This window comes from Protobothrops mucrosquamatus, unplaced genomic scaffold, assembly GCF_001527695.2.
Source record: "Protobothrops mucrosquamatus isolate PMUCROS unplaced genomic scaffold, P.Mucros_1.0 scaffold1795, whole genome shotgun sequence".
Classification (NCBI taxonomy): domain Eukaryota; kingdom Metazoa; phylum Chordata; class Lepidosauria; order Squamata; family Viperidae; genus Protobothrops; species Protobothrops mucrosquamatus.
In genome coordinates, this window is record NW_015387933.1 from 270,197 (window position 1) to 284,578 (window position 14,382).

Consider the following 14,382-nt stretch of genomic DNA (forward strand, 5'->3'; position numbering starts at 1 on the left):
TTTTAAAATTGACGCTTTGGTTACATTATGACCAAGTAAGTCATGTGAAAATTGTAAAAATTGTAATCTGCTATGTTGAAACACCAAATTAATATTTCTCCCTGCAAGAATTCTGTAAAGAAACAAATAACAAAGCACTGAGACAGGCAGCGTAGTCAGACCACCTTTTAACTGTTCCTTGTTAAAACAGGAAATGCAGAGCACAGACTGATTACAGGCTAGCTTTGGTTTTCCCTTGTTAGTAATCAGCACAAACGCTCCAATGTAAACACTGCCATGGCAGCACCAATGTGGCCTTTGCTCTAATAAAAAAATCAGCTACACTACTTTGCATCTAATGCTCCCTGTAGTTTCCTGTAACTGCAGCTTCTGCACAAATTCAGGGTCTCTTTCCTGGCAGTTCAAAGAGTTAATGCTCCTTCATTGAAATCTCATTATCTGCCCCCCCCCCAAAGTTGCATAGCATTTTTCTCCTGTTTAGCCTAAACCTGTTTTGTATCATTAACCTCTTAGCAGAGGGAACATGTCACAATAAGTAAGCAGATCAAAGGCCATTCAGTACTGCAGGTTTGTTCTTGCTTTAATTTTTATTTATACTGTCAGGAGCTTTACTGGTTCTTCTTTTTTTTATGTTTATAGGGTGAGGAGGAGATCAACTTTTATATTTTGTTTTGAAGGGACCAGAATAAATTTTCTAGCTTTTGAACACTTTTTATTTCAAGTTTCAAACTTGTTTGTTTCTTTTTCTTTACTTTTAAGGTAATCTTCTGTTCCAGGTAGCTGAACTAGTTTGGCTTGATTGCTTTTCTCAGCATTTTGGTGTCAATCTTCTGTAATATACTAGGGTCCATTGACTTGCTTTTTGTTACATTCCTGAATGAATTCCCATTTTTTTATCTGTGTATGGAAAGAGCAATGACTAACGGTCCATGAATCTGACTATTATATGGAAAGTAGGGTCCCAAATTCATCCGGACAGCAGGGAACTACTACAACAATAAGCTCTCAATATTATAAACTATCTGGCAGCACAGTACGAAAGTGTTTTTAAAAGGAATATTCCATTCTGTTGACACATTACTATGGGTTCTATAAGGTATAAACTACCTTTTTATATTACTTTCTGCTATCAAAAGTTTTAGCAAATAGAAATATAACACCGGTATCAGACTGAAACCTAGGCTATTTATTGCTGGAAGAGCACTGATGAAAAAAAAAATCTGGCCTTGTATAGTTCAAACCTTGATTGAATGGCCCCCCTTTTTTACATTTGTTCCATTCATGGGAAGACTTCTGTCACAAACCCCTCTATTGAAAGAGACCATGTGAATGTGTTGACATATTATAAATTATATCAAACACAATGAAAAGAGACCCCAGATTTCATATATTATGGTCACATGATGCACTGGATCACAAACTGGCTAACCCTGTTGGATGAACCCAGATCTTGTGTCTAGGTATACTGTGTGATCTCAGAAATGTCAATTAGTTGATTAAACCAGGTTTAAATCAGCAATGGTTAAGAAAGTTTTGTAAACATCACCACACCCCCTTACTGAATATGCTAGATAAATATCTGGAAATGCAAATAAACCAATCAACGTCTACAGTAAATGTCTGGGGCCTTTCCTTTTGCTTTCCAACTTGTCACCAATCCCTTCTCAACTGGTGGTTCATTTATGTTGCAGGACACCTTGTTAATCTCTGTATTCTCTTCAGGATAAATGGTCCAACAGTTAGCTTTATCATTGTATTTAGAGAACACCGACCTATTGTATTGTAATCACCTGGTTTACTGACACACTAGTGACAGAGCATGACCAAAATTAGATCTTGAGACCTGATACAATTGAACACCAGAAATCTCATTCTTAGCCTTGCACATGATCTGTTATGCTGACACTGGTAGATACAAATGCATTTCTTATTTATCTTGAAAAGTTTCAATTTTTATTGAACAGTATCTCTTAAAAAATATAATAACAAATTGGGTTACCAGAGTTTATGTTCATAAATAACCCTGGAAGTTGCTAGGAAAAAAGTATCCACCGATAAACAATGAGCGCAATTTTCCCATCAATGTATTTTATGCTTAAGAAAGCCACAATTGTTATCCCTCACCATCAGACATTCTGAAAAGATACAGGACCGTTGCTAGAACAAGCAAAGCAGAGAAAGCGTACAGAATGTGGCTTCTGGATGTTATAGGTTAGGAAATTAACGTCGAGGTCAGATCCAGTACACTCACCTTACCTCCTACCTTTCCTAAATCTTACCTCCACTATTATTGGATTAAGGAACGGATTGACGAAGAAGGCAGTCCCTACGTAACCTTATTCAAAAGACATAAATAAAAAAAATTAGGTGTTGAGAGTCGGACTAAAGAAAACGGTCGAGATTAACAAATTTGATTAACTTTGCTTAGTTTTCAAATTTATACTGGGGGATAAATTTCATAATTTATTTCCAGTGTTACTTTGGAACAAGAAAGAATAAAAGGTGGCAGCGCAAAAGAACAATCCTTCTCACAAGAGGTTGTTGAATTAATTAAATCCGTTAGTAATACTTGTATTTACTAGTTTGAGAAAGTAACGTCACTAGATCAGTATTCAGAGAGAGGAGCTGTTTTGCTCTGTTATTCTATTGGAAAGAACAGGTTTTGATGTGTGGCTGCCATTGTCAAGAGATTGAACCATTTTCCTGATGTGTTTCAATATATAGGACGAAAATGTCTGTGTTCATGGAGATGGAGTTATGATCAGAAGTTATAATCATTTCCCCTTTTTATCCAATCCAAAATATACTGAGTTCTTGTTACAATAAAACCTGTTAGCACTGTTAAAGAAGTGCTAAAAGAATAATTGAACTATAGGTAGTCCTTGCTTACCAACTGCCTCATTCAGCAACCACCCAAAGTTATAGTGGTGCTGAAAAAAATAACTTTACAACCAGTGGCCACATTTATGACCCTCACAGTGTCTTTCAGTCATGGGATTGCGATTACAGTTGCTATGTGTTGTCCTGTGCCTGACCTGTTGCTCTCTCCCAGTTTGCAGAGTAGAAAGATTGGAGAGGAAACGTTACAAGAAAAAAAGAAGGTACACAGTGGGGGATACACTAGGCCATTTGTTCAGTGCACTCATGGTTGCCAAGGCCAGCATCTTGCTTTCTATGTGTATTCCCCATTGTGTGCCTGCTTACTCTCTTGTAATACCTTCCTCTCCATTGAATGTAAATTACATTCAATTGAAACATTAATTTCCTTCTTGCTAATTATATCAGGGGTGAGCATTCCCAGAGCTTGGGAAGTGGTTAGGAGGCAAAAACAAAGTCAAAGATTGTCTTGTCAGTTTCAAGCCAGCTATCCCAGCACCAGTGGGGTGAGCATTTCAAAGGACTTGGGAGTGGGAGAACGGATAGCACATTTGTGGTCATATGAGGGCCTTCTCTGTTGGAGCCCCCACCCTTTGGAACGAACTACCCCCAGAGATCCGGGTGATTCCGGATCTCCCCTCCTTCCGCCGCGCCCTCAAGACATGGCTATTTAAGCTAGCAGGACTGGCCTAAGGAGTATTTTAATTTGGTTTTAAAATAATTTTAAAAAGAAACGGCCAATAATTAATATTTCATTTAATTACATTTTAAATTTAGTATTTTGTATTGTTATCTGTTTTAACTGGCTGTAAGCCGCCCTGAGTCCGCTAGGAGAAGGGCGGGGTACAAATTTGATAAATAAAAAAATGAGTTCTCACTTAGTAACTACCTCACTTAGCAATGGGGGTTGCTGGTCTCAATTATGGTTGCTAAATGAGGACTATCTGTAGTACCTATAGAAAGACTAAACAAAAAACTTCATTCTAATGTAGGCAAACCACCTTTCTTGAGGACTTCAGGGAGAAGATGAAGGAAATGTGGATATCATTCTGAGACATAATTTATCATTTTCTCACAAATTTTTTCTCAGTATAATAGTGCTAAATGCTAATTTGCAAGTACAGTTGTAGAAGTAGGATTGACATTTCTATTCATAAATGAGATTGTGATACTCCATGCAAAATGTTAACTGTTTTGCATGAAGTCTCATATCTAGCTATTATTGGGCTTAATTTTAGTATGTCTTCTAATTACCAAGTTATTATTCTTAGATGACTTAATGTTAGAATATTTATATAAAGTCAGCGTAATGAAGAGCAGCAATTTAAAAAGGTCAACTGTGAATGGGAGACAGCTGATGTTCCAGAAAAAAATTGAGTGCGAATTTTTCATTCTGTGGGTTTATTTTTATTATTCTCATAGACAGCGAGAGTGGTTTGTGTGCTGCCTCCCCCCCTCTCTCTATATATATATATACGCTATTTTTTTTGGGATTGCTAATATAATTAAATAAGCACAATTTAGTGCTGTAAGTGAATTAGCTCTGAAAAACTGTTCTAAGTTAGTAAAAAGTGGTAGAGTTGGTTTTGAAGAAAATTGGCCATATGCATATCTACATTGTTGGACAATAATTGGTGTGGTTCTCCAAATAAAGCAAATCATTGCATGTATACAGACAGATACCCAAGTTGCCCAGATTTTCAGAATGAAAGATACTAGGACAGTGATGGCAAACCTTTTAGAGACCGAGTGCCCAAACTGCAACCCAAAACCCACTTATGCATCGTCGGGTGCCGGGTGGGTGTGGCCCATTGGGTGGGTGTGGCTGCGGTGGTAACGGCAGACTGGGTGGGACTAAAAAGTTCAATCAATCAATTCCAACTTTGCAAGATCTTTTTTTTCTGCGAGAAGTAGAAATTGACTGATTGATTGAACCTTTTTTTTTTTTTTTTTTGCACACGACGGTGCAGGCCTAAAGCGAAAAGGTTTTATAAAACCCAGCTGAAGGCCTAGGACTGGGGCAACAGTGCGTGTGCCCACAGAGAGGTCTCTGAGTGCCGCCTCTGGCACCCGTGCCATAGGTTCGCCACCACTGTTGATCCTGAAAGACGGATTAGGAGTAACCACGTATAATGGTGTAAAATAACGTTTCCTACCACTATTGCACAAGCTCATCTCTTTACGTCTTAATCTTTTCTATCGTAGTGTGGACGGAAAAGTACACGTAGTATCCGCGACGACGTTATAGTCCGTCACTCTGCCTTCTACTACTATCGTACCTACAGGGGGACCTAGTCTCTTCTTCTGCCTGCTCAATCAAGAGAAGGAGACGGGGTAACTTGCCCAAAGAATCGGTGCAGATTCTTCGGGACTGGCTGTATGAACACCGTTACAACGCTTATCCTTCTGAACAAGAGAAAGCACTATTGTCAAGACAGACGCACCTTTCCACACTGCAGGTATGTAAGCATGTCCTAGTGAAGCTTAAGGCACTAATGACAGGTTCGTTTACCTGATGAATACTATGTATTTTGCTTTTAAGAAAATTAATATTCAGTGTTCTATTGACTACTAGCTTCCACTTTCCTTAAAAAATGTCTTGATATTTGATTGACAAAGGTGCTATTTCAGCCTGGGTTTTGCTGTAGACCCACAAAGTTCATAGCTTAAGTGGTATGGATGCTTCCTCACTCAGGACTAACCTTTTGGTCAGTGCCTAAAATAAGTATGAATGTTCAGTGCCCATCTGTGCCTTTTATTAGGACAATTTAAGCTTCCAGCTTGATGAGAAATCTTGATTTACATGAGGCAAAGTAATAGTGATGGAAAGAATGTGAATTTCAGTTTTTCCAAATCTTCTGGATGTAGTACCTTTGAAACTCTGTGCCCTTTCTTACTGAAATACTTCGTTCTGCATAATTAGAAATCAGTTCATGTCTAATTATCAGCACTTTGATTTACCTAAGAATGCAAATGATTGGTTTTTTGTTCCAAATTCTGAAAAAAGTGTACAGTTCTGAGTATGTAAATTAAGTGTTGCTTTGCTTTCTCCTTTCAACCAGTAAAAAAGATGAATGTGTAATAATTCCCTATATAAGTTTTACTTGCTTTGTAAATATATATGTAGTTGCATTTTCTAATATTTGAAATAAGGTTTGCAGCAATATTTGAAATAATCTAAGTGCATTAATTTAAAGATATGAAGCTTTTTCAAGACTAGAAAGCTTCTAACAAATGGCATTTATTATTAATTTTAAATCATACAGGGGAGGAGGGTATGAAAACATAAAAGGAAAATTTCAAATACTCCTTTTGTCTGTGGGATTTTAAACACAATGTTCTTCCAATCCATTAACTGCCTGATTTATTTTTTAAATAATACATTGTGTTTGCAGAATTTGTAACAGGTGATGAGTATATTTGTATTTTTGGAGTGTGTCAGTTTAGCCTATTTCATGGGGTTTATTGTAAATCTTGTTTTGACATGTTGGCTGAGAGTAATTGGTATTATTTCTTTGTAGGTATCCCACACGTTTTCTTTGTAAAGAGAAACAGTTCTTGTACAGTAAACAAAAAAGGACTGTTGGACTTTCTTTTATTGCCCAGGAAACTGGCTTGATACTCAAACAAGGGTAAACTTGGTGAGGTAATCTCTCTTTTGCCTGTTGACATAGTCAGTTGAACAAGGCAAATCAGTAACTCCTTTAGGGAGGAGTTACTGTTTCAGAGGAAAATATTTTCCTGTTGTTAATTAACCTAACTGTAATGAATTGGATTACTCTTTGTTCATTACTCAAAGATTACTCTTTGTTCATTACATATATTCAGACTTAAAACCAAACTTAAGGCTTTACTCAATGCAATATTTGGGTTTTCTGCTGAGAGGAAGGGCTGGCCAAACCAAGAAAGAGTCTTTAGGGTGTGTCAAAACTTGTTTGCCAGCCTTTTTTTTTTTTTTTTGATCAGGTTCAGGAATCTAGCTTTAAGGGATTCAGGCATTTAGCTGAACTGCTTTCATGCAAGGCATAATTGGAATTGAATGAAGGTAAGAATGAAAGTGTCATTGTATTCTCAGGTCTGCAACTGGTTCATCAATGCACGGCGCAGACTTTTGCCTGACATGTTGAGGAAGGATGGGAAGGACCCAAATCAATTTACTATCTCACGAAGAGGGACCAAGGTAATTGATGGCCACCTAACGGAATTTTCCAGCTCAAAAAACTGCATCCCCCTGATTGAGAGCTCCTTTTTCTCTGCTAGCCCAGGATCAAACAAGACTTGTAATGCTCCTTCTCCAGGATCTCTTCTGGCTCGTCCCTCGGTAATTTGTCATACCACCGTAACTGCACTGAAAGATGTCCCTTTCCATTTCAATCAGCTCACTGGTACAGGTCAGACCACGGATGATCTTCAGTGGGCTTCACCTACCAGCTTTACAGACAACTCTCTCCTATTGCACGAGGATAAGTTGGGACCTAGTTCAAATGCACAAAGTGGGCTTTTCAACACTCCTCCTCCAACTCCCCCAGATCTCAATCAGGACTTCAGTGGATTTCAGCTCCTGGTGGATGTTGCACTGAAACAGGCAGCAGAGATGGAATTGCAGGCAAAACTCATGGCATAAATTGTTCTTCATATTTTCTCTCCCCCAACAGGGATGTAATAGAAAGATGTGACAATTGTTTCAATGATATCAAGGATTTAACTGCATTATTTGTTCTAATTAATCTTATTTGCACAAGGGATTGCTGAAATGAAGCTTCCTATCCCTGTAATGGTCTTCAGTGGATTCCAGTCATTCCAAGATTATAAACTTAAAGCTACTGTAGAAGCAAATTCCTCCTTTTAAAGTTTCTTAGTAGATTTTTTTTTTAATAATGTGAGATGGTTCCCAAGATCATGTGATTTTGTTTTGTTTTCATTATTTGTCTCTTTCAGACTGTGCAATATTTAGTAACAAGATTAGTATTCATATCATTCCCATGTGGAACAAAATATACCAACAGGCTGTCTTAAAAAAATTCAGATTTTAAAACAAGTTTGGATTTGAATGATTATACTTTTTCATGACGTAATAAAATATTTTCTTTAATAGCTGATTTATGCTGAGTATTTTGTTGAACTAGTGTTTCAAAAGATAGCAAATTTGCATTGTAACATGGAGACATTCAGTTCTTCTAACACTATATTTTTTTTTAAAAAAATGTAGTCCTCCTGATTATAAGTTGCTGGCAATGAAACATGCTGTTAGATTTATATGAGCTTAATGTATTTCCTTTAGTACAGTTTATGGCATATTCTTGCTTGTAGACAGTTCTGCTTAAACAAGTAAGCATTTAAATGCAAGTTCCTTGTTTATTCACAAATAAGTGATTCCATTGTTTTATTGATTAATCACTGGTTATTTCAATATGATTTGTTAAGATTCTGTTTTCCAAAATGCCTTATAGGAAATCCATCTGAAAACTGAATTTAAGATGACCCTGCCCCAAAGGATTATTAAACACATAATTTTTTTTCATTCTCTAGGGCTGTGGTGGCGATCCTATGGCACGCAGAGCCCTCTCTGTGGGCACGCGCGCCCTCGCCCCAGTCCTAGATCTTCAGCTGGGTTTTATAAAACCTTTTCACTTTAGGCCTCTGCCACCGTGTGCAAAAAAAAAAGTTTCAATCAATCAATCAATTTCAACCTTGCAGGAAAAAAAATCTTGCAAAGTTGGAATTGATTGAACTTTTTAGTCTCACCCAGTTTGCCGTTACCACCGCAGCCACGCCCACCCAATGGGCCACAGCCACCCAATGGGCCACGCCCACCCGGCACCCAATGATACATAAGTGGGTTTTGGGTTGCAGTTTGGGCACTCGGTCTCTAAAAGGTTCGCCATCACTGCTCTAGAGATATTAGCCATTCTCAAGTGGGACCCGGATTTTCGCCTCCAAATACACACAGATGGTCACATGTTAAACCTGGTTTTTATTTCAGAGTGCAGCAATGTGATCTGAAAATGGACAACTGCCCTTTGCTGTGGTCAAGTCACTTTCTGGTTTTCATGCATCTCGCCATCATGTTTAATCTCTGCAGAAATGTTGAAATAATCCACTCAAGGTCTATTTGGGCTTTGGGGGGATTGTTTGAGGATTTCCCCAGTCTGCTTTCTTGCATGTCTCACTAATCTCAGGAACATGAAAATAGTGAGGAAGTTGAATGGAATTTTTCCAAATTTCTGTCCTCCATTGCAGAACCTAGCAAGTTCCTTGATTCTTTCTGTAGAGGAACTGCAGAAGATGAAACAAATGCAGAGATGGTGCAAAGTGATGGTGGAAAAAAATATGCACCTAACCAATCACAGTTTTATCTCTGTTTGGGAGTATACCATAACAAATAGGACAGCAATTTCTCTGCCCTTACCATATCTGCAGACTTGCATCTGTTTACGGATACCCATTCCCATTTGGGGAAAAACAGTGAAGATACTGCTGGTGTCATGAAGCTACATTTACAACTTTGTTTATAGATAAAATATTGCACATTTGCTCCAAGCTTGGTTCCATTTCAAGAAGTCCAAGGCAATGTCTTGCAAGAAGATCTGACTTGGATTGAGCAAGATCAGTCAAATGTGTATTGGGCCCTTTTTGACATGAATTTTCCCACATTGATCCATGTTTGTGGTTCAGCAGGTTTATTAAGAGAGTGGGAAGTTCTAGTCATCTCGAGGAAAGTAACGGTATGCCTTCTTCTAAAGCCAGTTTTCAATCCAGCCACTTAGGACAACTATTAACTAATTTCTAATCTTGCCTTTTAAAGGAAAATTTTGGAAAAGGCAATTAGAATCTAAACAGAATTCTAAAGAAACAAATTTCCTCGACTTCTTGCAGTTGAAATTCAGGCCTGGGCATGGGATGAAAATTGTATTAGTTGTCCTTGTGTATTATCTTCGTTTGATCAGAGTGCAATGTGTCTGTCCTAATACTTTAGACTTGTTGGTGGCTTTTGATACCATCAACCATGGCAATGTTCTGGATGTATGCTAAGATTTGAACTTGGAGATACAATTCTGCAATGATTCTGTTCCTATCTAAGTGAGCAGTTCCAGTTGGTGTATGGGGAGAAATAGTCGTCTTGCCACAAAGACTTATCCTTTTCCTTATGCTATTTAACAACCCCCTGAAGCTGCTGGAGGAAATGATTAGTTTGGCATGCAGTAGCATCTGTATATTGAAAATCAGTTAAACATCATTACCCTAAGTATTGCTGTCTGTGTTCTGGTCTAGAGCTTGGATTCTTAAGCATCTAGATGGGTCAAATCAAGCTTAAATTACATCTCTTCAAGACTGGTACTGTTTGTTGATGTTTCATTGGCCTGAACCCAATTCCAATTTTGATTCTTAATAGGGTCATGCCCCTCTATTGGAGCAAATCCATGTTTTGGGAGGCCCTTCTGGATTCATGACACTTCCTGGAACATTAGATATAGGCTGTGGCCAGGAAGGTCTTTGTGTTAATTTCAGATTTTTTTGAACTGGGATTCCCTGGCAAAAGTTAATCATGTCTTTGGCACACTCCACTGTAAGACAATTTATGCAGGTCTTGGGGCTGCTTTTAAGATGGCTTGGAAATTTCAGCTGATTTAATAACCAGAAGCCCATGAGTTAAACAAAGTGGTGTTACTATGGTGTTGGCTATGTTTTCTTGTGGGTTAAAAGCAAAGTGCTGGTTATAACTTAATGCTGTGGCAGCACATGATAAAGGTACTCACCCTACAGGAGATGAGGAAAAAGAGCACTCAGCAAAAAGACTTCTCAGAAAAAGCTTTACCCCTTGTGTACTTTATTTGCAGAGGTGAAGAATGCATCCTATTAAGAAAGCGTTGAAAACTTTCCTATTATACAAAGCGTATGGGCATTGATGGTCTTAGGGCTGCCTTAGATTACCTAGATTCGTTACTTTTTATTGGCTGTTGTTACTCTAAACTGCTGCAAATCCTTGTGTAAGTAGGCAGTCTAGAAATGATTTATCTATGTAAATGTTACATCATTTGAATGAAGACATTGTGTGTGTGGCATCTCTTTTTCTCTTTCCTCCTCCCCTATGGATAAATATGGTGGGAATGAGACTTTTGTACATGTTCTCATATATAGACACTAACACCATATCTGCATTTATATTCCTGATTTAGGAGCTTAAATATAGGATTCTAATATCTTTGTAGCAATCAGATGTTAAAGCATGTAGATAACTCTCCCTAGCCAGCTGAATATGCATACAAACACATAGGTAGATGTTCAGTGATACAGGAATATCACCAGTCTTCATTTACAATATTTACAAATGCTGTTTCTTCCCCATAAAACTAAGAATTTGTGATCTAATTAAAAATAACAATTTCAAGTTATCGCCCACAAATATGTTGAATTAAATTCTGAATTTATACAGAATTATATAATTCCTTTAAAGAGAATTTCCCACTCAAATGGAATTTGAAAGCAATATTACAATGTAGGCTAGGATCATCTCATTGAATACATGCACTTTTAAGTACCCCTTTAAATGGCAGCAATTTGGATATAGCTGGAAGGAAGAGGACAATACTAAATTTCCCCTAATGTTCTCCCACTTGAAATATTGTCCACTAAAATATTCCTCTACAGTTATTTCAAATACATTTTTTCTGACAGAAATGCCTTTATTCTAAACATAGTTGTAGTGAAAAGCACAAGTTTCCAAGTTTCACCAAAATTCTTCATAGTACCAAGAATATCTAAAATATTAAGTTTCTGATGTATATAAGCTATGTTTGTGGGTCTGATTCCAGTACCTTGTTAAATCAACTGTTTGCTTATCTTGTACCTGAGCCCAAAATGATATGCAAGGCAGCCTACATCAAAATCTGATATAACTAACTGAAATTGTTTTAAATCTGAGCTGAATTTGCTGTCAATATGGCTATAGGTTTTATTAATTTTTCAGATTTATCAGCTGCTGTAGTTTTTTTTTTTTACTTTCTTAGCTAATGTCCTTGAGTATTTTAAATTGTTTCAACTGTTATCTGTCTTGGTTTCAATACTTTCCCTAAAAATACCTATTTTCTATTGAAAACATTATTATGAAGTTTGTTTAGTTGACACACAAGATATTTTTGGTTAGATTAAATTACTTTCAGTGTAGCAGTAACCATGATTCTAAGTGAAGAAAAACAGAATTAATAAAACTTTGTTCTAGTGAGAAACAGCCAAAGCACTTATGGGCCACTAAGATGCTTTTGGCTTAATACTACTGCAGTGAGAAAAAAGGGAAAGATATTGTGGAGGAAGAAAAAAAATCCATAATAAAAACTCATTTATTTTGTTGCTAAACCAGGAATGGATCATGTTTTGGTGGGAAAGGGCTGAATTAAACAGAGTTTTTAAAGGTATGAGGGTCATAAAATGAAAGGTTTCTATCAATGTGGACAGGACTTTAGAGTGATGTTTCTAGGTTTTCTTTTAAATGATGGAATTCCTATTTTAGGGCTTAAGCTACAATGTTAGTGTACTTTCCATTTCAAAATGGTAAGAAATTACTATGATTATTAGTTTAAACAGAGTCAGACAAGAGGATCCAAGACTAGGGCAGTGGTGGTGAACCTATGGCATGGGTGCCAGAGGCGGCACTTGGAGGCGGCACTCTGTGGGCACACGTGCTGTTGCCCCAGCCTCGCCTCCCCTCCTCTCCAGCAGCCCCTCTGAAGGAGAGTCACCCCTGAGCGTGGCCCACGCGGAGCAGCGCAGGCAAGGACATGGCAGCCAGGCAGTGTAGACAAGACTCTGCCCTCACACCCCATTGTGCACAGTTCATGCTGCAGGGCGCGGGCAGACGGCGTGACCGCCATAGCGCTGCTGGGCTGCCTGGGCAATCTGCGGCGGGCCCTGGAGCCGGTGCGGGGCCTTGCGGGCAGGTGGGGCAGGGGATGGGGCAGGGCAGGGGGTGGAGCGGGGGCGGAGCCAGTTTTTGGGCACTCGGTCTCTAAAAGGTTCTCCATCACTGACTTAGGGAAAGTCTCATCCTTGATCTAATTGATAAAAATCTGATTTGGATGTTTTATATATTTAGCTGTGAGTTCTACATCTACTTACCTAAGAGTGACCCTCACTGAATATACCTATGTACAAAATTATTCTCAGTCTTCTATTTGTGTACAAATTTAAGATTCACCATTGTAAAATGGCCAACAATACTTCAGTTTTGGAGAGTTCCGTTTAGTCTGAAGCCTGGGGTATACTCAGGAACAGGAACATCTGTTTTCTTGTGGCAGCATTTGTATCTAGGAAATAGGAAAGGGCCTGGTGTGGCTCATGAGAGTATCTAGTACCTACAGAAATCTTAGGACGAAGTATTGGGCCCATCAACAACTCCAGAAGCCACATTTGACCACTGTACTGTTCGTCAATTCTAATACCTATCCCAAGCTTTTCATCTCTGTTAGGATGGCATCTTGAGCCTAGCTAGTACAGATACTGGTTTATGAATGGAAAATAGTAGAATCCACTACCAACCTAACAAAGACGGAAGAAACAGAATAAATCGTGGATTTCCAAAGGAAGCTTAGTGCAGGTGCATATGGGGAAGAACAATACAATTGTCTTAGGTTAAGCTTTTGTGTTGTATCTCATAGGATAAATGACTTTGCTCATAAAAGAAAAATGGGCTTATGATTCAGTGAAAGAAATATAAATCGAATCTACCCTGCAAATTAATCTTGCCATCTCCAGGTGAAAGGATTTTTGCCTGAAATCTTGATCAATCAAGAGGGACAACATTTCATTTATCAGTTTCTAGCTGCATTGGGACTGTAACACTCAAAATTCCCAAATGGCTGGGTTCTGGTTTAAATCCAAACATAGTAAATCCAAATATAGCTGAAGGGCATCAGATTAGGAAAGGCTGATTAAAAGCTATCTGATCGTAGACATTTGAAATTATCAGCTCATATTTCTGTCACTTATTTTAAAGAGAAGATACATTATAATAATTGATATGAATTATTACTATTCAAATATAGTTATTGTTTTTTGTTCCAGAAAATTGCAAATTTAGATAATTTCTTGTTTAGAAAAAATAGATCACACAGCTAAGATATTATTGCAGAAGAGCAATAAATAGCTAAAACATATCTATCTATAGGGTTGCATATACAGTCTATGGTTTACATTGGATGCTCCAAAATGATGATTTATAAGTTAATTTCAATCTTTTTCAAAGTTGGATTCATTATGCCTTTCCACTATCAGAAGAAATGTTTTATTCCACTTAAGCGATGCATGAAAAAAATGAATTTAAACCTAGAGCTATTTTGCTTATGGAAACATTTATGGAAATATAACTTCTGTAGCTGTGATTTTATATCACTGCATAAACACTTCCATTACCACATTGTGCAGGCATTCCTAGACCAGCATAAAGAGTTGGTTTTCATTTCATTTATCATTCTTTGGATCCAAATAGAGTCCTTAAACACAAATATATTA

General features: G+C 37.7%; 1 protein-coding gene across 1 annotated transcript; it reads left to right on the forward strand.

Annotated features, from left to right (window-relative positions):
* The first annotated feature begins 1,082 nt into the window (after positions 1-1,082).
* Positions 1,083-8,376, forward strand: TGIF1 (TGFB induced factor homeobox 1). The gene is made up of 4 exons (XM_015823192.1): positions 1,083-1,096; positions 2,474-2,558; positions 5,163-5,336; positions 6,953-8,376. The coding sequence occupies exons 1-4, from the start codon at positions 1,083-1,085 to the stop codon at positions 7,499-7,501; spliced, it is 822 nt and encodes a 273-aa protein (XP_015678678.1). The 3' UTR covers positions 7,502-8,376.
* Positions 8,377-14,382: the final 6,006 nt, after the last annotated feature.

What these genes read in the sequence shown, in the direction of transcription:
- TGIF1 (XM_015823192.1), top strand. An exon ending in TTGTTGAATTAATTAAATCC is followed by an intron (nt 2,559 to 5,162) that starts GTTAGTAATACT and finishes TCGTACCTACAG; the next exon opens with GGGGACCTAGTCTCTTCTTC. An exon ending in CGCACCTTTCCACACTGCAG is followed by an intron (nt 5,337 to 6,952) that starts GTATGTAAGCAT and finishes TTGTATTCTCAG; the next exon opens with GTCTGCAACTGGTTCATCAA.